The sequence below is a fragment of the Mastigoproctus giganteus genome, chromosome 8 (assembly GCF_048544385.1).
Source record: "Mastigoproctus giganteus isolate SK-2022 chromosome 8, ASM4854438v1, whole genome shotgun sequence".
In the NCBI taxonomy this organism is placed as follows: Eukaryota; Metazoa; Arthropoda; class Arachnida; order Uropygi; family Thelyphonidae; genus Mastigoproctus; species Mastigoproctus giganteus.
Window position 1 is genome coordinate 5,514,015 of NC_143582.1, and position 23,087 is coordinate 5,537,101.

Here is a 23,087-nt window from a genome sequence, read left to right on the forward strand (position 1 = left end):
TTTCTGTATTTATAAATGATATTGATGATGGTATATCAAGCTTAATGTCCAAGTTTGCAGATGATACAAAGGTTGGCAGGGTTGTCAAGGACACTACTGACACTATGCTGCTGCAACAGGATCTGGAAAGGTTGAGCAGATGGGCTGAGAGGTGGCAAATGAAGTTTAACATTGACAAATGTAAAGTACTACACATGGGAAACAGCAACCCCAGAGCAACGTATCAACTCTGTGGTACTACACTGACAGTGGTAGAGAATGAAAGGGACTTGGTTGTGCAGGCAGATATGAAGTTCTCTCAGCAGTGCAGACGGGCTGCAAGAGTAGCTCATGGAGTATTGTCAATGATATACAGAAATTTTTCCAGCAGGGATAAGGAGGTGATTATTCCATTATAAGGCAATGGTCAGGCCACACCTAGAGTACTGTATACAGGTCTGGAGGCCTCATTTCAAGAAGGATGTAGAGCTGCTGGAACGAGTACAGAGAAGGGCAACAAGATTAGTGAATGGAACAAAGGGGTGCTCTTACGAAGAAAGGCTTACGTTTTGCAAATTACAGTGTCTGGAGACTAGGCACCAGCGAGGTGATCTGATAGAGGTGTATAAAGCCTTGAATGGTTTGAGCATGCTCAATGCTGATGGGATTCTTCCTCTAGCTCAGAAAAATCACCTGAGAGGGCATAAATTCAAATTGAGGAAAGACAGATGTAGGATAGACGTGCGGAAATTTGCCTTTAGCCAGCGGGTGGTTGGTTGGTGGAACAGACTTCCATCGCTTGTGGTGGAGGTTGATAGCCTAAATAAGTTTAAGGCTCAGCTGGACAGGTATTTTGAACGAACAGAGGGGTGAAGTGGAAGTGGGTTTTTTTTTTTTTTTTTGGCTGATGCTGCATAAGTTTGCTTTCTTGCATCAAATGCCTCTACTAATGCTAATGCTAAATGCTAATCAATCTTGTTGCCCTTCTCTGTACTCGTTCTAGCAACTTAACCTCCTTCCTAAAATGAGGCCTCCAGACCTGTACACAGTACTCTAGATGTGGCGTGACCATTGCCTTCTACGACGGGATAATCACCTCCCTGTTCTGCTAGCAAAATTCCTATATATCATTGACAAGACTCCATGACCTGCTCTTGCAGCTCGTCTGCATTGATCAGAAAATTTAATGTCTGACTGGACGATTACCCCCAGGTCTTTTTCATTCTTCACCTCCCTGAGTGTAGATGTTTTTCATTCTCTACCTCCAAGTTGGTACGTTTCTCTTGGGTTATTGCTACCCATATGGAGTACTTTGCATTAGTCAATGTTAAACTTCAGTTGCCACTTCTCAGCCCATTTGCCTAACTTGTCTAGATCCTGTTGCAGTAGCATACTGTCTTTACTATCATTAACAACCCAGCCAACTTTGTATCATTTGCAAATTTGGACATTTAGCCTGATATACCTTCATTGATATCATTGAAAAATACACAAAAGAACAATGGGTCAAGCACCGAACCCTGGGGGACTCCGCGAATAACATTACTCCACGTAGAGCAGTGTCCCTTCATTACCACTCTCTCCCTCGGTTGAGTTTCAGTAACTTGCCCTTAATGCCATACCGTTCCAATTTGTACAGTAGTCTTCCATGCGCAACAGTGTCAAAAGCTTTCCTGAAATCCAAATATATGATATCAAAATTATGTTTTGCATCCAGTTCCTTTGTAACTACATCATAATGACCAATCAAATTTGTCAGACAAGACTTTCCCTTAACAAACACATGCTGTGTCTGCATTATTGTTGCAGTCTTGTCTAGATGATCCTGCAATGCATCTTTAACCAGTGACTCCATTATTTTACCCGGAACAGAAGTTAAACTAACTGGTCTGTAATTACTCCTGTCACCCTTCGATCCCCTTTGTGAATTGGGGATACATTCGTACATCTCCAGTCCATTAGGACCTCCCCTGACTCTAAGGATGCTCTGATAATTATGGCTAAGGGTTTGCTTACTTCCCTTGCTGCCTCCTTCATTAGAACTGGAAAGATTCCATCTGCCCCAGGTGTCTTTTTTTATGTTTAACTTCAACAATTTTTCCTCCACTTTGCTCCCAGTTATTACAAAATCTTTAGTCTCCCTGGCGCCTCCGTAGCCAGGTGGGCAGGAGCAGCAGTGCGTAGCACACGCTTCTTGATTAGACCGGGGTTCGAGCCCGTGACCACCAAATACGGAGGATGCGGAAAGGTCAGGGAATGACCATCGCATATCCTGGAGCAATATGGCCTTAGTTGCTAATGCTCCTAAAAAGCCAAATAACAATAACATAACAATTTAGGCTCCCTGTTAGGGTTTGATAAACTTCTGGAACTTCCCCTTCTTGCATAACTTCACATGTGTGAATGTAGATGCAAAATACTCATTTAGTTATTAGCTACTTGAGCAGGATCATCAATAGTCGAACCATCTATGTTAAGTGGTCCAATCTGATTCATCCCCTTCCTTCTAGAGTTTACATAAGTAAAGAACTCTTTGTTGTTTTTCTTTGCATCCTTTGCCAAAGATTTCTCGTAATCTGCCTTCGCCTGCCTAACTTCCTTTGCGACTTGATTACAGATTAGCTCATATCTGTCGTAGGCTTCTGTGTCACCCGATAATTTTTATGCAACCCATGCATTTTTCTTCTCTTCCACGAGCCTAATTAATTCATCCGACATCCATCTAGGACTGAACCTTGAACAGTATTTCTTAGTTGGTATGAAAAGCCTAGTATACTTCAAGATTAAATCCCTGAAGGCTTGCCTCTCGAACCCACTTAGAATTTACTGTTGGTAACATCGTCAGTTGATCCCACTGTACAGAATTTAAAAACTATCTGAGACCACGTACTTACCTTTACGGAAGCAAAAACCCTTTCCTTTACCCCTGATGGTAATTATATCTCTAAGTAAATCCCACATCAGTACACTGTGATCACTGCCACCTAGTGGTTCCTTTATCTGTAAATTCTTAATACACGAATGATCACTGCTGATAACCAGATCAAGAGTATTGCCCTCTCTGGTTGCCTCTCGAACATGCTGCTGCAGAAAACAATCCTCCAATAAATCCACAAAAGTCTTGCTAGCTTCCGATCGACCAACCCACAAGTTCCAGTCAATATCTGGAAAGTTAAAATCCCCGTTACAAGACATTTTAATTTACTGGTCCATTCTATTTCTCTGCACAACTGTTCATTTTACTCATCAGCGTCATTAGGCCTATAACATACTCCTACTCTCATTTTCCCTTTCTCAGTGTTTATGTCACACCAAACGGACTCAGCATTGCATTGTCCACTCGTGTCAACTGGATGCACTTAGATTTTATGTGTTTCTTAAATAACAGCATAACCCCTCCTTCTTTCTTTCTGTACACATTGTACTCCCCAAATTCCAATTCTGCAGCAGTGGATGAACAACAATGAGAGGGATGGTCAGAATAGGCGTGGATGTGATAATAGGAGAATTTGACTGTAGGACTCGGACTTGTTCCATGTGACCTGCATCTGTTCGGCAGGTTATGTTTCAGAAGGTTAGAATAATACCCGCCATTGGTAGTGATCATGATTGATTTTCCAGAAATTCAATCATGATCACTCCTTCTGCATCCCAGCAGACGGTTTCCCATGACTTTCCTTGCCGACTTCTGTATTTGAAACTTTTTAGAAGTGAGAAAAGAGGGATGTTTCGTCTATTTCGATTCTTCTTTTGTTTCTGGATCGAAATGCGCGCCCATATTTTGTCCATATTGACACCTCAAAATTGAGCTTAATTAGTTTCAAAATACTGCACAATCTCACGAAAATATACCTCACTATTTTTCGATTTCGATCCCCGTTCAGTGCTCTACCCACCTCAAAGAAACTTTCCTAATCCCTAAAACATTCACCACACCTTGCTCATAATAGATGTTGAATATTGTCCCAATCTGCTTCAATGTTATTCTGTGGTATTGCATGATTCGTTTGCGAATGGCATCCATATTTGCAGATGTGGACACGGTAACAGGCCCTCCACTGCGGTGTGCATCTTCAAAACTATCTCGTCCACGCTTCAATTCTGCAACCTTTTTGACTGAGGCATAAGAAGGATAAAATTCCACTAATGTTTGCTGCATATCTTCATGAATTTCTTTCTTGACATACCCTTAAATGAAGGCAATGATTGCACTGTATTTGATTCTCTTAACAGTCGCCATCTTAATTCACCGTCCACACTTCAACGCCTTCTGTGATAATTGCAAACCTGAACTTTTCAGTGAAAATAGAGGAAAAGTCACAGCACAGATTGGCAATATTGTCTTTCACGAAAACCTTCGCAATCTATATTGGACTAAAAAACGTTTCAACCCCCTGCCCCTCGTATGTTCTCTCAAAGTATCCTGCATCTTCTCAATAGGATTCAGGTCAGCAGATCTTGGTGGACATTTGATTGATAAAGTCGTTGCTCTGAATAAAGTTCTTCACTTTCTGGGGAATCTTTCCATTCATTTGCAGCATCTCAGCAACTATTGTATTGCACCACTAAACAGTTAGATGTAGATTCACGGATTTCATCCCTATATTTCTTAGAATATTTCAGTCACCGTTCCATAAATAAAAAGGGAATAAAAAATAGATAAACGAGAGAAGGAATGAACTGATGAGGAAGACAATATACAAAGAATAAAAGAAGAAAGAAAATCTAAAGAAAAGATAAAGTGAAGGGAAGGGAAAGAGGATAAGAGAAAACGGAAGAGGCAGAGAGGGAGGAGAGAGATGGGAGCCGTTGGTTTTTGAATATTCTAGGAAGTAGAAGCAAACCTAGCCTTACTTCACTTTATTCTTTCCATCTTAAGCCCACTGCTGACTGATAAAATAAAATCTGTTTCCATGCATATCCGAGGACCACTGGTGATGCGGACTTTACATTTCTGAATTAAGAAACGGACGGATGATGTCTTCAAGAAGTCTTTACAGGACGCTCATCCAAGCACGTTCTGTAGAAAGTTATTTTTAAGTTCTAGACTGGTGTGTGGTGTGGGAAATATACGTACAGAAACTGGATGGACCTTCACAAGAAAAGACAGGTTAATGTGCAATACTATGTATCCGTGATGGGGAGTGCAACTGGAGAGCAAATCCCCACAGATATCCTTGTTCGTAGTTCTAACTTTGTTATTTATGAAGAGATCGCGCAACATAAATAATTTGATTACTTATACATTTGCTGAAGACAATAGGATTTCATTTTTGACATAGTAAAGAAAAGATGTTTCTCCTCAGATACGTCCTCAATTCTAGAAAACACACGCTTGCTGACAACTTACAGAGAAAAGAACGAATAACCAAGTTTATTCTTTCTTTTCAAGAGATGGAAACAGTAAGATTGTGATGAGTCTTTCGATGTCAAAGACCAAAGGTTATTCAGTAACATTTGAGACGTCATCGGAGAGGCCTCATGGCTGAAATAAAATATGGGATACTCTCACACCCTGGCCGAGTTAAGCAGTATCAGAAACTTGGGTTTTTCATCCAGAAAAACAACCATTGCTTCAAGAGATGGGCTTTCATGAGTCCATATGTCAATTTTGTCGAGAAGAGTACTAATACCAATTCTCGTGTTTATCTCGTGCAAATTCATCACGTGTACCGAATTCGCTTTTCAAATTCGAATTCAAGCCCGAATTCGCGTTTGTTTAACTTATCTTTCGAGAATAATCAATTTAAAGAATACGGCATTCATATACACGTAGTGTCAGAAAAATTTCCCTACCCTAAAACAGTGAATGGTATAGTTCTTAGTACAGTTGAATTGGTACCCTCTGATGCTGACCACTTGGAATAATAAACCACTTTTTACAAACTAGATATGACTGTCCTAATGAATTTCTCTGACTTATTACTCAAGGGAGCCGTAACTGAGTTAACCGCCAAATTCTTTCCAGTCTGGGCAACTGAAAGGGTCGTGGATGACAACAATGGAGTATCTGAGTCCACTGAGGAGCTATTCCTACTTCCAAGGTCCCAGTAATCGTCTCAATTAACAGAAGAGTAGCTTAGGATGGAGTTCAAAAGTTAATGTAATCTGTGCGTTAATAAGCTTGAAGCGAACTGTTCTTTAATTCTGTCTATTGGGGTACTGGATCTGACAGAGACACGGCTGGATAAAGACCATGATTTCATCCCATGTATAACACCAACTCTCTACCAAATCTTTTGCTCTTCAAGAAAGAAAAAGAAAGGTTGAGGTAGACGCAATTCCGTTTAAATGTGTATATTCCTCTTAGAACATGTGAGATCAGCCAACATTGAGAGCTCTTTGAAGCCACCATCGTAACAATGAATTTCGGGATGATATATGCCCTGTCAGTAATATCCGGACACCTGCATATCTACAAATGAATTTTATTTACAGCAAAACAAATAACGCATACTGAAAATTTTAGCCTTTATGACAACCTCTAGTGTCCGTGGAACTAACCGCTAATTTTTTAAAAATGTTCTCTGATATTTTGCCATCAAAGCGGCAACCAGTTTAACTCTGTGTTTTGGACAGTCTCTGCTCACACGGGCCCAACAACCCAATTCCTTCGGGAGATTCTCTTTAGGATTAAGGTCAGTACTTTGGGCTGGCCAGTCCAACTTTTTGGCGTTCATGTCCATAAGCCAGTCCGTCACGACGCGAGCAGTGTGACATGAATCGTTGTCCTGCTGATTCAGGCATGGGCCTTCCCCGACGTGCTGCCATAACACACATAACGCATTATTTCCCAGAACATATAGACAGATCTCAGCATTCATGATTTTGTCCCACCAATGGTCCAGGCCAAACCATAAAAAACAACACCAGACCATCACGCTGCTTATGCCAAACTTCATCGTCGGGACTATACAGGCCTGCAGATAGCGTTTTTCGGGCTTCTGCTGCCACACTCGGACACGACATCAGACTGGTAGATCGTTTGCCACAACTCGTCAATTTAAAGCAGAGATTTCCATTAGTCTGTGATCCCAGAAAGGAGAGCCTTACAGGAAGGTAGATGGCGACCGGCTTTAGTCGCTTACGGACGGCTGCACGACCGTGGTAATCAATATCATCCACATCTTGCGCAGTGTACTGATGCTGACATGAGTCCCAATCGTCTCACTGAGGGCCTGCATGTATGCTGCTACAATGTCGACCTACGTTCCGAGCAAACGATTTTCTATAGGGTTCTCCTGTCACGTTCTGTCTGCTTAGGAGGGTTTCTGAGTCGTTTTGTGACGGTTTCAGCAGCAGATCGCCTTCGATTTGCAGATGACATTTACCAGTCATCGACTTAGGGATCTTCAGTGCTTTTTAAATATCACATACAGACCTGCTGTTTTATTGTTGTAGTGTTATTTAAGCGCACCAGTTCATATATGGCACAATATGACTTAGATCATATTGTGCCATATATATCTGTAAATCGCGCGAGTTCTGCTGTCGATTTGATGTGATAGACAAAAAACCGGAGTTTCCGGAAGAAAAAACCATAAGACCCTCTCTTGAGACCCACTGATTCAGTCACGTTGTGAAAATGACCCATAAAAATTCCTCGTGTCATTTATGGTATTCGAACTACTCACCAGGACCATACAGACTGATTGCTTATGTGGCACGCTATTATCATGGCACGCTGGAAGTCTGTTAACACCGTCTGTCATAGCATTTATAATCGTACTATTGTCTCTTCAAAGGCCGCTAGAATAATTATAATTGTATCCGGTATATTAATAGTAGGGAAGTGTATATGATTACTTTTGTCTCAACAAATACTAATTTGGCATTGTAACGAACTGGCTGTTAAATCAACTAATTCATCCGGTATGAGGATTGTTTTTGGTGACTTTAATCTCCCTTCAGTCCTCTGCTATCACCAAAATTCAGCAACTCTTTTCCTTTCCTTTGCTTTGGTCATTGGAGAGGATCGAATTCACTAGATTTGGTATTCACTTTAGTTCCACGCGTGGTTCGCGATTATATCGGTCAATTACTTCAGTTGGATTATAATCCAATCCAGTTGGAGATGCAGTTTCCAGCTAAACACTTCACGTCGCTCAAGCCAATAAAAGTAGATGGCAGTAGTAGGGTTTTAGGAGCATCAGCGAGTAAGGCCATATTGCTCCGTGTATATTGTCTGTAAATTGCTTGTGTTATGAGGTCGATTTTCTGTTTGCTGGATGAAAAACCCTAGTTTACAGGGGCAAAAACCATGCTTCCCTCATCTGAGACCGACTAGCCCAGTGGGCAAAAAGCCCATAAAAATTCCTCACGTCAACAATGGGACACGAACTCAAGTTTTTTCCATCCGGTATGGGGAGGACGCGGGTCTACCAATTGTGCTGTCCACGAGGACAATAAAGATCTTTTAAGGCTATTTCAAATATAAGATATTCCACTGCATTCAAAGGAAAATATATTAGAAAAAATTTTAAATAATTTTATACGTTAATTCTTTCTCAATAAAATTAAAAAAACACATTTAAGAATGTACCACTCTTTCTTCTTACATCCAGCTGTTAGACTAATTAGTAAAAAAATAGAAACCTGTAATTAGTATCTAGCAGGGTTACCTTTTTCCCAATTACGTCCAGCACACATCGAATTCCATTAGAACCCCTGGTGCATATGGACCAACGTTTCACTGGTGAGGTCTACAGACAGCTCTTAGGAGACCACTGACATGTTGCATTTGTTTCGGATAGAAACGGGATGTTTCAAGCGATAATGCGCCGTGTCATCGGGCCCCCACTGTCGAGGAACACAGCAAAATCATCACCCATCACCCGTTTGGAGGTCAATCATCCATCTTGATTTTTCGTGGATCCTTTTCAGTTTTGCTCAATCTATTCATGTTTTTTCCCTCGTATATCCTAGTACTTATTAGCTTAGGCATACTGCAAGATGGCGTTCGGAGAACTTATTAAGAAATTAGTAAGAAGGTGGAATAATCCAATATGAATATAATCCAATTTTTGATGAAAAACAGCTAAAACTGGCCGATATACCCCAAAGACACAGTATATTTAGAAAACAACAGGTGAACTAAAAAAAAAAAAAAGGGAAAGCCAAAAGGTGAACACCAATATTGCTAGTGTAGAGAAAATTAGTTTAATCTGCCTTGCATTGTAACTTTCCTACTCAATTTCTTATAAAAAATGTCCAAAAATGTCCATAAAACAAAGGCCAAGTTGAAAATAAACCTCTCTTGCCTAAGCGAAACAATCTTGAATATCTAAGAAAGATTAAACTATACATCTCATAATAAGTTCTAGGATTAAATCAATCACTTTTTTTTTTGGTTGCCAAGAAAGCAGCCTCCAAAGAGTATAAATCTTTGCTAATCTTGTTTCCATGCTGCACAGGGTGGAGTCTTTGAAAGTCGTTTCTTTCCTGAAGGGCTGTTTGATGATAAGAGAATTTCTTTCGTTGAAGATTTCATCTCGGAACCAAGAAAGAACTGCAAGAAGCCCAATCGGGAGATTTGATTGTTTTCCTTCAGAGTATTCTTCGACATCTTTCTCAACTTGAGATTTTCGGTACAATCAGATTACAGCCATATTATCCAGATTGATTTCAGCCGTTATCTCCCTGATTTTCAATAAATCAACTTTCTATCACGTTTTTCTATATTTCTTAAAGTTGTTCTTCATCCAGACCGCTTGTTATCTGACATTTTCATTCTCCTTTCTGCAAAACTCATGCGCATGATGTGCCACGCGTTATCCTCATAAATCTGCTTTAAATGGTTGGAAACAAAGACATTCAGTTCCATTAGAATATTGATAAGACAGTTTTCGGTTCCAAGTTCATGATGGTGATCTTCCTACACAATAATGCAAGAAGGTCAGCATCAGGGCAGTAAAAAATCGGAGTTAGTGTGCCAACTTGCAAGAAATAATGATCTGGCAACGTTTTCCCGTCCTCCATTGTCCAGAATTGGTGTTCTTGGGCCCACTCTTGACAGGAGTGGAATCCAGCTCGGGTCGGCTGCGATGCTCCATCCATGAAACAGTACTGCTAGTTGAGTTGTGCGTTCTGAAATGCTTTTTGGTTTCCACTGTTATACTGGATTGTTATTTGACTGATTGCAACCTTTCTGTTGCAATCAGTCTCTTGCAACCAACCTCTTGCATCAATGCTTCGTTTCATGTAAATGGTAGGTGTACCAAATAAAGTGCATTATGATATATTTTCTAAGTAAAATTAAGGAAAATAAAACTTTCTTATGTAACAGTAACTAGCAGAAAGCTTTTACTCTGTCTTGTTTTGTGCCTATCAGAGCGCACGTACAGTCCTGCCAAAAAGTTTGGAATCACAGCGTATGACAATTTTTTCGAAATTACCTAATGGCAATGTAAAGTTTAATATAAAAAAATAACACGCTACAAAGTATTTTAAGATGTTTTGTTAAGCATTTGAAAAACTTTATTTAATTTGATTTAATTAAATTTGAAAAAAATATTGAAATGATTAATATTAACAACCATAGAGATTTTCCATCAAAATATCCTCCACGAGATTTTATCACTGCCCTACACAGACGTTGCCTTCATGCAATTAATTTTATAATAGTGCCTTGAATAAAATTATTCCAAGCCATCTGCAAGGTTTCTCATAAATTTTGTGAAGATGGGCAGACTTGATAGTCCCTATTAGGTTTAATTCAGGTGATTGGGGTGGCCACACCATAATTTGCAAAACTCCCTCCCGTTGTTTAGTTGTTAGAAAGTTCCTGCACAGCTTAGAACTTACTTCGGGTTGTTGTCTTTTGTAATATAAAATTTCTTTCACAAAGTAAAGTCCAGAGGATATTGCATTATGTTCAAGAATGTTTTTATAGCCTTCTTTTCTAAAAATTCCTTCAATTCTGTTGACGTCACTCACCCCAGAAAAACAGAAGCAACCTCAGATCACGATGGAACCACCACTGTGCTTGATGGGCAATAAACAATGTGGCACCATCATTTTTTCAGTTGATCGTCTCACATAAACTCTATGCTGGATCCAAAAACTTTAATTTCGATTCATCTGTCCAATATTGATGGCTCTTATCCCAAGCCCAAGAAAGAACTGCAACCGTTTCTTTCGATTTTAATGTTTTAAAACGAGTTTTCCCTACACGACCACGAAATCCTGCTTATTTAAGAAGTTTTAAAATGGATGTAGACACGAGTTCTGTGTTCCTATTGGATTCAGCTTGGATTTCAGGTGCAGTAAATCATCGAATGCGCAGAAATCAGCGTTATGGTTTTGTCTTGTGCTTCAGTTGTTATACAAGTTTCTTGAATGTTACTCATCTTTGAGTAACATTTGTAGACTCATCTACAAAGTTCCACCACATTCAAGAATATTCTGCACCTTTCTGCAATATTCCTGAATGTTCACGCAATTTTTTAAATATTTCTTAAATAGTATTTAAGATTTTTGATTTTTATACATAAGAGAAAATATTTTAATAAAAATTGATAAACAAGTTGGTCCTATTTTAATAGACTTTGAAAATTAAGAAAAACGAAAGGTGATTCCAAACTTTTAGGAGGGAGTGTAAGTTCAATGCTACGTCAAACTACCTTAAAACTAGCCAAATTGATATTTAAAGGAAGTGTCCACAAGATCGAAGCTAACTTGTCTAATCTACAAACACATTATAATAATCCTAATGGCGACACAACCTGTATACTGCAGTTACCTCTCGGGAAGGCTCTTCTATTACCTTCAAGAGGGTCTCGATCTGCTCTGCAGACAGTTGAGGGACTTCTTGAGTAGGAACAGGCGATGGGGTAGGTCGACCTGAGGTCTCCGGAGATTTTTCCTTTTCTTTATCTTGTGAACCTGCAAATAAATATTTTTGCAGGATTAGCAATGTGCTAAAGTATAAGAGTATATCTGATACACTCTTACCTTTTTATATACGTGTATATCTAGTATTTAAAAGAGTTTTATAATAAATTTATGTAAGATATATGGGTATATCTCGCGTATAAATGGCAATGCTGGGATACTAATCTATAAATAAAGCTTGTTTAGAAGACCTTTAGCAAAAGGCTTCTAAACAAGCTTCTTCCATCTTATGAAATGCCGAATATTCTTTGTTTTTCCCATTGGCCGATGTCTGTAGGTGATGGCAGATGGCTATCTGGCTTCGCAACTGCTGGTGTTCCCCAAGGTTCAATTCTTTCTCTAGTTTTTCCTCTTGTATATTGACCACCTACTTCAATTGATTTAAAATCTTATCCATAGTTTTGCTAATGGTAGCATATTACATTCCACCGTCTAGTTTGAGAAATCTTGCTTTGCACAAACTTCTCCAATATCCACCACAATACATTAAATGCTAATCTCCATGTAATTCTCCATGGGACATAAATAACTTAGTTAATTGCAATCCTAAAACTCATTCCTGTCTTATTTTTTGGAAAAAAAACTTATTCTCTTGGCATAAGCACTTGGCTTAAACTCTCTTGGATAAACAAATCCCAAATATTGCTTCCTTTGCAACTAAAAACTGGATTTTCTCTTTCGCTCTGGGTGTCACTCTTTTTCTAAGCAATTGTGCACTCTGTAAAAATCTCAAATATGACCTACTGTGGAATATTATTCCCACATCTGGAGTAGTACTCCCTCACTCAGGTTTCTAAAAACCTCACTCAGGCTTCTAGATTCATTCAGAACAGGGCAGTTAAGTTAATTAATGACTCCTCTCTTTGTACAAGGTCTCTTGCAAAGATAGAAGACACTTGTTGATATTAGACTTGAATTTCTGTGGATTGTAATCTTCAGGAAATGTGTGAAGGATTATTGTTCCAGAAAAGGTAGAAGGGGATAAATGAGGAGGAAGAAGAAAAGTTGATCTGCAAGTTTAAAGATTTACAATAAATGGATGTTGATTGATTGTGGCACGTTTGGACTGATTTGGAAGAAAGAAGGGGAATCAACTTTTCTTCTTCCTCATTTATCCCTTCTACTTTTTCTGGAACAACCATCCTTCTCATTAATTTCCTGAAGGTGACATTCCACATAAATTCAAGTCTAATCAACAAGTATCTTCTTCTATCTTTCTAACCCACGCATGCTACTAATTGGAATTGTAGTTCCATCAATTCCAGATGATGAATACATCATCTGGAATTGATGGAGGAAACCTTTTGACAAAAAACTAGACACACCGAGTTTTTATTTAAAAAGTGCATTTATATTGACAAAGGAAGTTCTCTTACCGTAAAGAGGAGATGGCACTATCAGTTTCCCGATCATTTCCTCACTCAGGGCACTGTCACTTGGGGGAGGCGGACACACCAGGGACTCGATGTAATCATCTGTTGTTTTCATGACGCTTGCTAAGTCAGGGGGATCAGTTCTCGAAGACCGCATCATCATGCACAGAGAGAGCTCTTCTTGGAGTACGCTCTCAATGTACATCATGTCCAGATCACTGACAATAGCTCCATTTATTACCATGATCTCATCTCCCTTCATAACTCCTACAAGAGAATGCGTATATCTTTGTAATAATTATTATTTTAAAACAATCTTTAGCAGATCTATATAAAGAACAAAGCCTAATTTATATTTGAAAATACCAACTTTAGCAGCCATTTTGATTTTGTGGTAAAAATAACGAGTCTTTTTCAACAGTTTTTTTTAGTAACGTAGGTGTCAACTTTAATGACTTCCGAGAAGAAAATTTATTTTCACATTCTTCAAAAGGTTTTAATGATTTTTGTAATTAGTTCCATCGACTTTATCTCAGCTAATCAAGCACCCTTTACTATCTCATAAAGTCGTGCCATTCATTAAACTCTAAATATATTCCCTTTTTTTCCTTCCTTACCTGAAATAATTGACTTTTAAGCACGGAAACGCAATTAACCATAAGTTCGCAAAAGGTTAAGTGAAGTTTATTGGATTTTTTAGTTGGGATCTTTAGAGTGTGGTATTCGAAGCTTCGTAGGTTGAGCTGGAAAGGTAAACATTGCTCTTTCTTGTGACAGATTTTATTTTTAATACTGTACTCGACAAAATTAACAGGACGCGTAGAAAACGTGGTGTAACTCGTGCAGCTTGCGATGAAGCTGGACAAAATTTTGTAGGGTGGTGTACAATAGAATAACGATGAAATGAGGAGACAGCGAGAAACTTCTTTCAGGTATAAGAAACATTAATAGGGGCTGTATAAGAATTGCCAAAAAAAAAAAAAGGCCACATTACAGAAGTGGGACCAAGATGCTCGAAACAATGGTCATGTGACATCATATTACCATATCATCCCATCCAACGTCTAAACAGGCCTAATAGCTTGAACCATGCTCAATGTCTATAAGATTCTGTGGCAACAAATCCCGTTCTTCCACCAGCGCAGAGCTTACTCACCAAGTGACCGAGGAATTGGTTGTCGGCATGCAATGCGACACCCAAGGGCTTCCCATACATGTTCAATCGAATTTAAGTCTGATAATCGTGCTGGCCACGAGCAGTCGTTGGATATCTTCGGTTTCAAGATATTCCTCCACTACTTCAGCTCAGTGTGTCGTAGAGATGTCGTGCATGAAAAGAAAATCGGCCAACCACACTCCTGAAAGTCGCAGTTCGAGGATCTGTTTTCGGTAGCTCTGCGCAGTTACGTACTACCTATTAAAAACACTAAGAGGGGTGCAGCCGTTGATCATTCTTCGGCCATTCTGATGTTGGAGGGATGGTACCGCTTTCCTCGTTGTCTCCAGATGAAATAACGTCTAGAATCTGTTTGTATTCTAAAACGTGACTCATCAGAGAAGAGAAATGTGCCCTATTTCTCAGGGGTCCAAGTCACATGTTCATGGTACCAGTTTCGACGAGATCTGCGGTGGTTTGGGCTAATGGGAAAAAAACCATTGGCTTACTTGCGTAAAATCCACTTCAATTGAGCCTATTTAACACAGTCCGGTTGAAAATGTTTCCACCTGTGGCCGCATCAACTTTAACAGACAGTTCATGACAGGACATCGTAGGATTATGTCTTGCTGTTAGAGCCAGCTAGCGGTCCTTTGGTTGACTTAGCCCTCGGGCGATCTTGGCCACTTCTTCTTGTAATGATTCCTGTCTCCTGAAACTGCTTCCATAGTGCTAAGACTGCACAGCGTGACACATTAGCCAAAATGCCACCTCTGCCTGCGAATGCCCAGTTTCAATTCGTCCAACGGTCCACCATCTGAAAGAATCAACTAAACGACAACGACTTGCCATTCTGAGTACTGGAGATATAGCTATCCCAGTGAGCAAGCCAAAAAACGGGAATGAAGTGATGTGGTCGCAACTCGTATTCTTATAGGGCATGAATAATTTGCATAATGCGGGGTTGTGTAAGGTGGTAGATCGATTTCTATTGGATAGTCATAATTTGCATGTCAGGATGACTACTTTATCAAATATTCGCCTTCGACACTGTTTACAATGAAATATTCATGAAAAACATTTTGTTCTGTTAATTTTATCGAGTAGTGTAGTTCTTTTATTTCGTTATTTTTTGGAATAATGAGGTCATCATCATTCTCCAAAAAGGAGAGTCAATCACATTGTAAATTATTGCAACATACGATAATGGATTGCAACATCTTGCAGTAATCTAGTGAATTCATACCATAATTATAATTAATTGCCTCATCAAAACGGATGTATTAGATAAGACGTATAATTTTGGGATGGTATGGAACTATTTTTAAAGGAAAATGATTAGCCATAAATAACGTCCATGTTGCTGTACTTTAGAACGTGGAATATTCTCTGATCCTTTCAAAGAACTAAGATTATATCTGGCTTCAAAAAGGAGAATTCTACCTGATTTATCCGGGAGAATCCTACCTAAAAGGAGAATCCTGCTTCAATGCAAACTAATGCCATTTATATAGACTTTTCCAAGGATTTCATTCTGTGAATCGCTACCTAGTTGAATGTGTATCAGGATCTCTAATAGCTTCAGGATTGACCATAGTCTTTGGTAATTAAAAATCAACTATCATTTTCATACACTTTCAAGGACCCTCAGTAAATGCTAACGAATATTCAATAACATTACATAAATAAATAAAACGGATCCGTAGACCGGCCAGAGAGTAGACCAGAGAAAAAATTAAGATATTGCTGTAGGAGGACATAAAAATTTGACATTTCTATGTAAAATTGCGAATAATTCGTTGTTCGTACTCTGCAACCTCTTGATCAGAGGAATTCTGTAAGAAAGCTGAAAGCTGCCCAGGAATACTTTATTAAAAACTTCTGGTTCTAAATCAGTTGAACCCTGGTTGGTATCAGTGGATATAATCACTGTCCTTCAATACATGAGGAATTTTTATAGGTCTTTATCTCAACGCAGTTGAGTTAGATGGCCTCAGGAAAGGGCAGCATGGTTTTTTCTCCAATAAAATCGCAAATTTAAATTTTATTTCTTCTACAAAACGATATTTTATTTTTGCCAAGCTTATTTCTGATTGGCTATGAAAAAACTTCCATAAGCTGACCCCTATTCCATATGAAAAAAAAAACAGTCAAAATTATGAGTGATTCTTTGAGAGGACCGCACGCTCCATGCTTCACCGACATGAAAATGATGGTTGTGATTAGAAGTAAAAAATGTCAGCGCGATTACAGGAGACCATTAAGCTCCCGATGAAATGTGTAGTGAATAGAACGAAGGTAAATTAATAAGGTCCAGCAGCGTGGATGGTAATCGGAGAAGGTACATTAATGTAATGCGAGTTTCAGTAAAAAAAATTAGCGTCAAAGAAAGCCAGAGGAGTAATTTCATTTTAAATAAATATTTCCATTTGCTGAGCGAATAACCGTACCGATTTAAGTGACTTTTTCTGTTTTTTTTTTCGCAGAGAGAAGATTAATGTGAGCTTCCCATCGTCAACTTGTTTTTGCCTATCTTCCCCCTGTCGTAATTAATCTTTCTTTGGCCAGAAGTAATGGAATCCGTGCCCACTCCCCCTGATTACGTCTGGCTCCTTTGATAATTGATGTAGCCAGATAAAGCTGATAATGATGTGTTCCCTCGTTGTTAGTGTGTGGATAATGAAATACCTTCGCTAACTACCAAAAAAATGCTATTTAGAAGTCAACGAATTCGTGTGAAAACTGTCATTATTGGCAGAGCCATCTAGTGGATGCAATGGAAAGTGGAAAAATTCGCAGGTTGTATTTTTATTTGTGCAATATTAATTATCAATAAAAATTATTTATTATGAACTTTGAATTAAAAATGCACAAAAGTTTGTTATTCTTCTTTATTGGGAACAGTGTCGCTGAAGATAGGAGTTGCATTTAAGCCTACAAACAGATTCTAGATGCTATTTCATCTGGAGACAATGAGGAACGAGGTACCATCCCTCCAAAATCAGAGAAAGGGACACTTATTAAAGAGGCACTGTTCTCTTGCAATGAGTGGAAGATGAAAGGACAGGGCCGCTCTAAAGAGAAGAAATGCGGGCAGAAAGTCGGCACCCAAGAACAAGATCGCAGGAATTTAACAGAACAGAAGGTCCATCCATTGCAGAAAAGGGATGAAAAGTTCACTTTAAGCAAAGACCCATTTCCAACTGAATTATGCAGCTGTCATTGAAGAACCTGGGATTTGGTAGTTGTGTGCATATACGAAAGTCACTTCTTTCTGTAAAAAATCTAAAGATTCAACTAGAGTGGTCCCACCAACGCAAAAACTAGACTGCGGAACAATGGAAAAATATCAGTCTGGGATAAAGTATGGCATGAATCTCGTTGAGCCTTGCCTCTAGACTTTCTCTTGTCCACCATCCAAGTGACTTGAGGCGGTATCGTGGTATTGGGCATATTCTGTTGGTACTGTTTGGTCTGCTCGTACCATCAGAAGGTCGTTACCTCCAATGAATACCTTGCTGTCGTATGAATATCAGCTGTTCTGCCAGATTGTACTATCTAGTATCCAACTGAGCAATCCTAAGACGGCAATACCTTTGAAACAGATTGCTGTACCAGGATAATTCGTTGACCAATTAAAGTTGGTGCTGAGTGAGAGAAGTGAGACTGCTAAAATACATTTTCTTTCTTTACCAATTATTGTGTAAACAAAAGGACCGAAATATTCTTTCTATTCTAATATATTTCTACAAGAAACAAGACTGCTTAAGATGTTTACCTTGCTGGTGAGCCAAACTACCTTCTTCTACTCGGCTGACATATACGCAAAGTTCATCCTGGTGGTCAGCGTTCTCTGTAAGCTCTGCCTCCACGCTAAATCCGAAGAGGCTTTCCAGTGTAGCTCTAGATAGCTCCACCTGGTAGAGAACTTTGGCACATATATCCACTACGTCGAATGTCTGTAAGAAAGAAGAAATATGCTGACAATATAACAATATAACGTATCATTTAATGTATGCAAATATGAATGCATATTTAAATATTTCCCAATTTTCTTTGAATTGATATAAATCATTTCTGTTTGTTTTGAGCACTGAAATTATTCGTACAATTGTGCCCGCCCCTATATTCAAATCACGTTCAGTCTCCTCTGCATAATACGCCAGGGTGGTTCTTTATCGAAGCAGATGCTTTCAAATTATCTAAGGAATCGTTTCAGTGACATCCACGATTCCAACAGCGATTCTCAGAGCTGTTCAGCAACTAATGGAGAAAATGCGAGATAGAAAGATTTTCCAGGGGCAATTTCGGTCCAGAGACCAAACGATAAAAGCCATTTCGATGTTAGCGCAGATGAGAGGGAGTATCAGAATCTGCTGTAGTAAGCTGAGAGCTTGAAGCGAACAGAATCCTTAATATTTGCACTGGAAGAAATCGCTGTGTATAATATATTCTCGATGTTTCTCGTAAACATACTTCATGGAGTCGTCTTGCTCCCAATGCTGGTATTTAAACTACATCGGAACTATGCGTGCGCGTTCTGCGTTGAATGTCGAGAGAAGAGCTACATCTAAGAGGGAGTATCGAGTAGAGTCTGATGGGTGCATAAAAGCATAACCTTCCCCTAGGAAGAACTGCAACTTTTTTCAGAAATAAAAAGCTGAGTTCCCATAAGATATTTTTGCCATGTTAACCAGTTTAGTGTTCTCAGGCACTTTAATGCCTTGCTATAATAACAAGAAACAACCCTCTCTTCTTCTTCTACTGTACAAACAGAAGATTTAGATTGGATTTCTCTTATGCTGGCCTTTGGAGATACACCGTTAGAAATCGTGAATCGAAAGTTTACACAGCAGGTCAAGGGGAATTAATTTTTTCTGTGATTTTTCAAGCAGAGTGTTTCAGAAATCCAGCGAAGTAGTTGGAACAGAACTAGCATTTTTTGTTTTCATTCGAATAACAAATTATAAATTAATATGAATTATTTATTGGTATAAAAACTGTTCTTAATAATAAGCAGTCTCAGTATTGTATAAATTATTCATTCGATATTTGATGCCTTCTACATTTTACTGCTTAAATTTCTCTAAAAACATATAGGGTAAAATTACCAAATGGTCCAGGACTTCGCTTCGATGAGGCACAAAGAAATCATCATCATTTTCCTTCTTCATCCGAACGAAGTGATCACTGGGAGCCAACTGTTTCTTACCACATGCACTCCATAGAAGTTCATCCACTGTCATAGATTCTTTGATCCCAACCAGCACACTCTGAAAAAGAAGAAAAGATTGTGGCAAAAAGTGACCAGTTTGGTAAATTTCTAGTTCATATAATATTTAAGATTAAAACTCTGAGTATCATAAATCACCGTTTTTAAGTTAAAATGTCCAAATACTCTCTATTGCTTAAGAAAGATTTTCGTTTCTCCTAGCCGTATCGCTTGTCTCCTCTTAAAGGTGGATGATAAGAAATTAATTAGCCTGAACAAGCAACCACCAGAAGATTCATAAATTTATAACTCCATCTGTATGGCGAATCATCCACTTTTCAATCATCAAGTTTTCAGCATATGCTCTTTTAATCGTTTGAAAGGTTTTAAGATCAATTCCGATTCGAAAATTTCCCAGGTTCCCCACCTCTACAGAAATTTCTATGTCTCTAATGCTCCATATTCGTGTGGAGTATTGGAGACTAATAGATAAGCATCAAACTCATGCTGATTATCAAATATGGGAGAAAATTAATACAGAATTACAAAATTACTCTTAAAAAAAAGACTATGTACTGTAATTTTTGGAATAAATTCGGGAGAGACTCTTCTTTAGGACTGGAAAAGTGCCATTGCATCTCCAATATGTAAGGGCAGCCCTAAGAGCGAAGTGGGTAACTACAGACCGGTAAACCTGAAGTCAATAGTTGGGAAAATCTTAGAGGCCATGACTAAGAGTGATGAATAAGATCCAAGGACATTTAGATATATATGGCATTCTGAATGACACGCAATGATTTTGTTAATGGAAAATAAACAAAATGTTTATTTTCCATTAACATTTTGTGGTGAGAATGTTTATTATATAAACTGAAAAGCACGGGAAAGATTCTAAGATGATCGCGGGAAGGAGACAGTGATTAATGAATATTCTTATGAATGGTGCAATGTCAGAAAGGGCTTCCACTGGGGTTCAAATCTTGGGCTAATGTTGTTTCTAAATTTTCATAAACGACATCGACGAGGGGATTGAGGGCATGATGTCAAAATTTGCAGATGTTGTAAACATTGGGGGAGTTTTTAATGATCAGTGTCAAGCTGCGTTTCTTCAGGACGAGTTGAACAACCTTCAGGCATGGTCAGAAAGATAGCAGTTGTGTTTTTATGCAACAAAATGTAAGATCTTACACTTGGGGAATGGCAAACCCGAAATAACTAATACACATGGTGAGGTTGCATTAAAAACAGCAGAGGAAGAAAGGGATCTAGAAATTACCATATGGGCAGACATGAAGTTCCCCAAGCAATGTAAAGACGTGGCTAGTAAAGCCCATGGTGTTCTATTAATGATTTATCAAACAATATCCTCTAGAGATAGGGAGGTGATAGTTCACTGTATAAAGCAATTGTACGACCACATTTGGAACACTGTTTCCAAGTATGGAGAGATCTCATCTGAAAAAGACATTGATCTTCTTCAAAGAGTCCAAACACAGGCAACTGTTATGGTGAGATCGGAAAGCGAGCGACCGTACAATGAAAGATTTCGATTATGTGGGCTACAGAGCTTGGTAACCAGGCACTTTAGATGGAACCTGATTGAGGCTCTGAAAGGGATTAGTAAAATGTAAGCAAAATGTTCGCTGCTTTAAAGAATTCCAGAACTAGGGGCCATAAATTCAAATTACATGAAAGTGGTTTACTAGATTGTAGGAAGTTTTATTTAACCAGTGAGTTGCTCATTACTGGAAAAAGTTGCTTTCACAAGTAGATGAGGCTGACAGTTTGAAGAAATCCAGCAGTCCCTGGATAGGTAACTACGTGAGGAGGGAAGTGCATAATTTGTCTATTCTCTCTTTTTTGCGGGTGCATCAAAAGCCTGTGGCTTTCTGGCACTCTATAGCCAACATTAATACTAATGCTAAAATAATAAGAGAAGGAACAGATTTATTTCCTAGCTTTTTACCACTTATCTAACAGGAAATTTTGTATCAGGGTATATTTTGATAGAAGGAGTTGATTTAGCAGAGATAACTTGTCTTGAAGGAGCTGATTTAGTAGAGATAACTTGTCCTTTCATCAGGACATCAGGTCCGTCTGATCTGATGTCCTCATGAAAATCCTTCTAAATTAAACCAGCCGAGTTTCTATCATTCGAATGGTTTTTAATAATGAATATTTGGATTATTTGAATTTCAAGATTAATAATCGTTCGATTATGCCCATCATTAATCTTAACCTTCACGAATTCACCTGATAGGATGTTAATTTTATTTTGGCCAGGCAGTGTACATAAAAAGAGTACTAATCGACATATACTAACACCTCCTATTCACATATACTATTGAAATCATATTATATTGTAATTGTTTAATTCTTAGGTTAATTAATTAAATTAGATTGAACAATTAATTAATAATCAAAGTCTTACTTGATCATCAGGTAACTGGACTTTCACCATCTTTCCCCCAATGGTAGGAAGCTCCGTACTGTGACTTGAGGTAACGGATAAGCTCAGAGGGCGTCTAACCACAAAATAAAATAAAGGGAAAAACTAAGAAATAGGAAAATGAGGGCTTTATATGAAAAATTGTGTTTTAGAATTTCTGATAAAAATAATTGAACTTCATTAATGAGATGAATATTCTTGCTTGTTCCTGAGCTGTAGAGTCTCTAGTTTTACTCAACCTAATTGGTTGCAATTCTGCTAATGCATGTAGTTATTCTCAATGAGAAATGACGTCCACAATGCATATTGGCTTCATTAATATAAATGGTCGAAAACGAGTTGGAATTATGTAATGATTATTAAAAGTATCCTGTCATTGCGTTTTCTCCACACTACTTCTACGTAATGCAGGGAAAGCATCATTACAGGGCCACATCGATTCCAAGTTTAATAAAATGTTAATTGACGTGGTTTTCATATTGGCATGTGGCAATTTAGATGAAATATTACCAACATTAATATCAGGAAGAAACCCCAACTTGATAATTGAATTACACGATAATATAGGTCAGGCTATTGGTATCTGATTGGATGTTACGACATGTTTGCCTTGGTGTTTAATGTTGGAGTAGATTGCTATTTGACTGAGACATTATGGAATCATTGCAATGCACCATTTGGTTCAAAAGAAAAGAGTAATCATCGTCTCATGCGATGCTAATAATAAGTATATTTAAATGATGCACTTTATATGATGATATTTTTAATTATTAATTTCTTCTTCTTCTCTTTTGTGATGAAAATTAATTATCACAAATATCCCGCTTAGAGATGATTGCAAAGATCCACCCATGCTTTTTCTTCTTCGACTATTTCTTCATTGACGTTCTACCCTCTCAAGCCAAGTGTCTCATAGGATTAATGGTATTGTCAGTACAATGAATCCTAATCCTAAGAATTTCATCAATGGAAATTCCATTGAGGATGAAATTATATATCCATCGAGGATTAATGGAATTAAGAATA

The 23,087-nt window shown here is 38.4% G+C and overlaps 1 protein-coding gene across 5 annotated transcripts in view; it reads right to left on the minus strand.

The window, feature by feature from the left end:
- Positions 1-23,087, minus strand: part of LOC150081221 (protein still life, isoform SIF type 1-like) — a 496,225-nt gene that overhangs the window by 151,488 nt on the left and 321,650 nt on the right. For all 5 annotated transcript variants that reach the window (XM_090379423.1, XM_090379422.1, XM_090379425.1 and 2 more), the window contains 5 exons: positions 22,044-22,137; positions 19,512-19,673; positions 18,179-18,359; positions 13,248-13,511; positions 11,720-11,862 (listed from right to left, as the gene is read on the minus strand). In XM_090379423.1, coding sequence (XP_090235549.1) covers positions 11,720-11,862; positions 13,248-13,511; positions 18,179-18,359; positions 19,512-19,673; positions 22,044-22,137 — 844 coding nt within the window. The remainder of the gene's footprint in view (positions 1-11,719; positions 11,863-13,247; positions 13,512-18,178; positions 18,360-19,511; positions 19,674-22,043; positions 22,138-23,087) is intronic.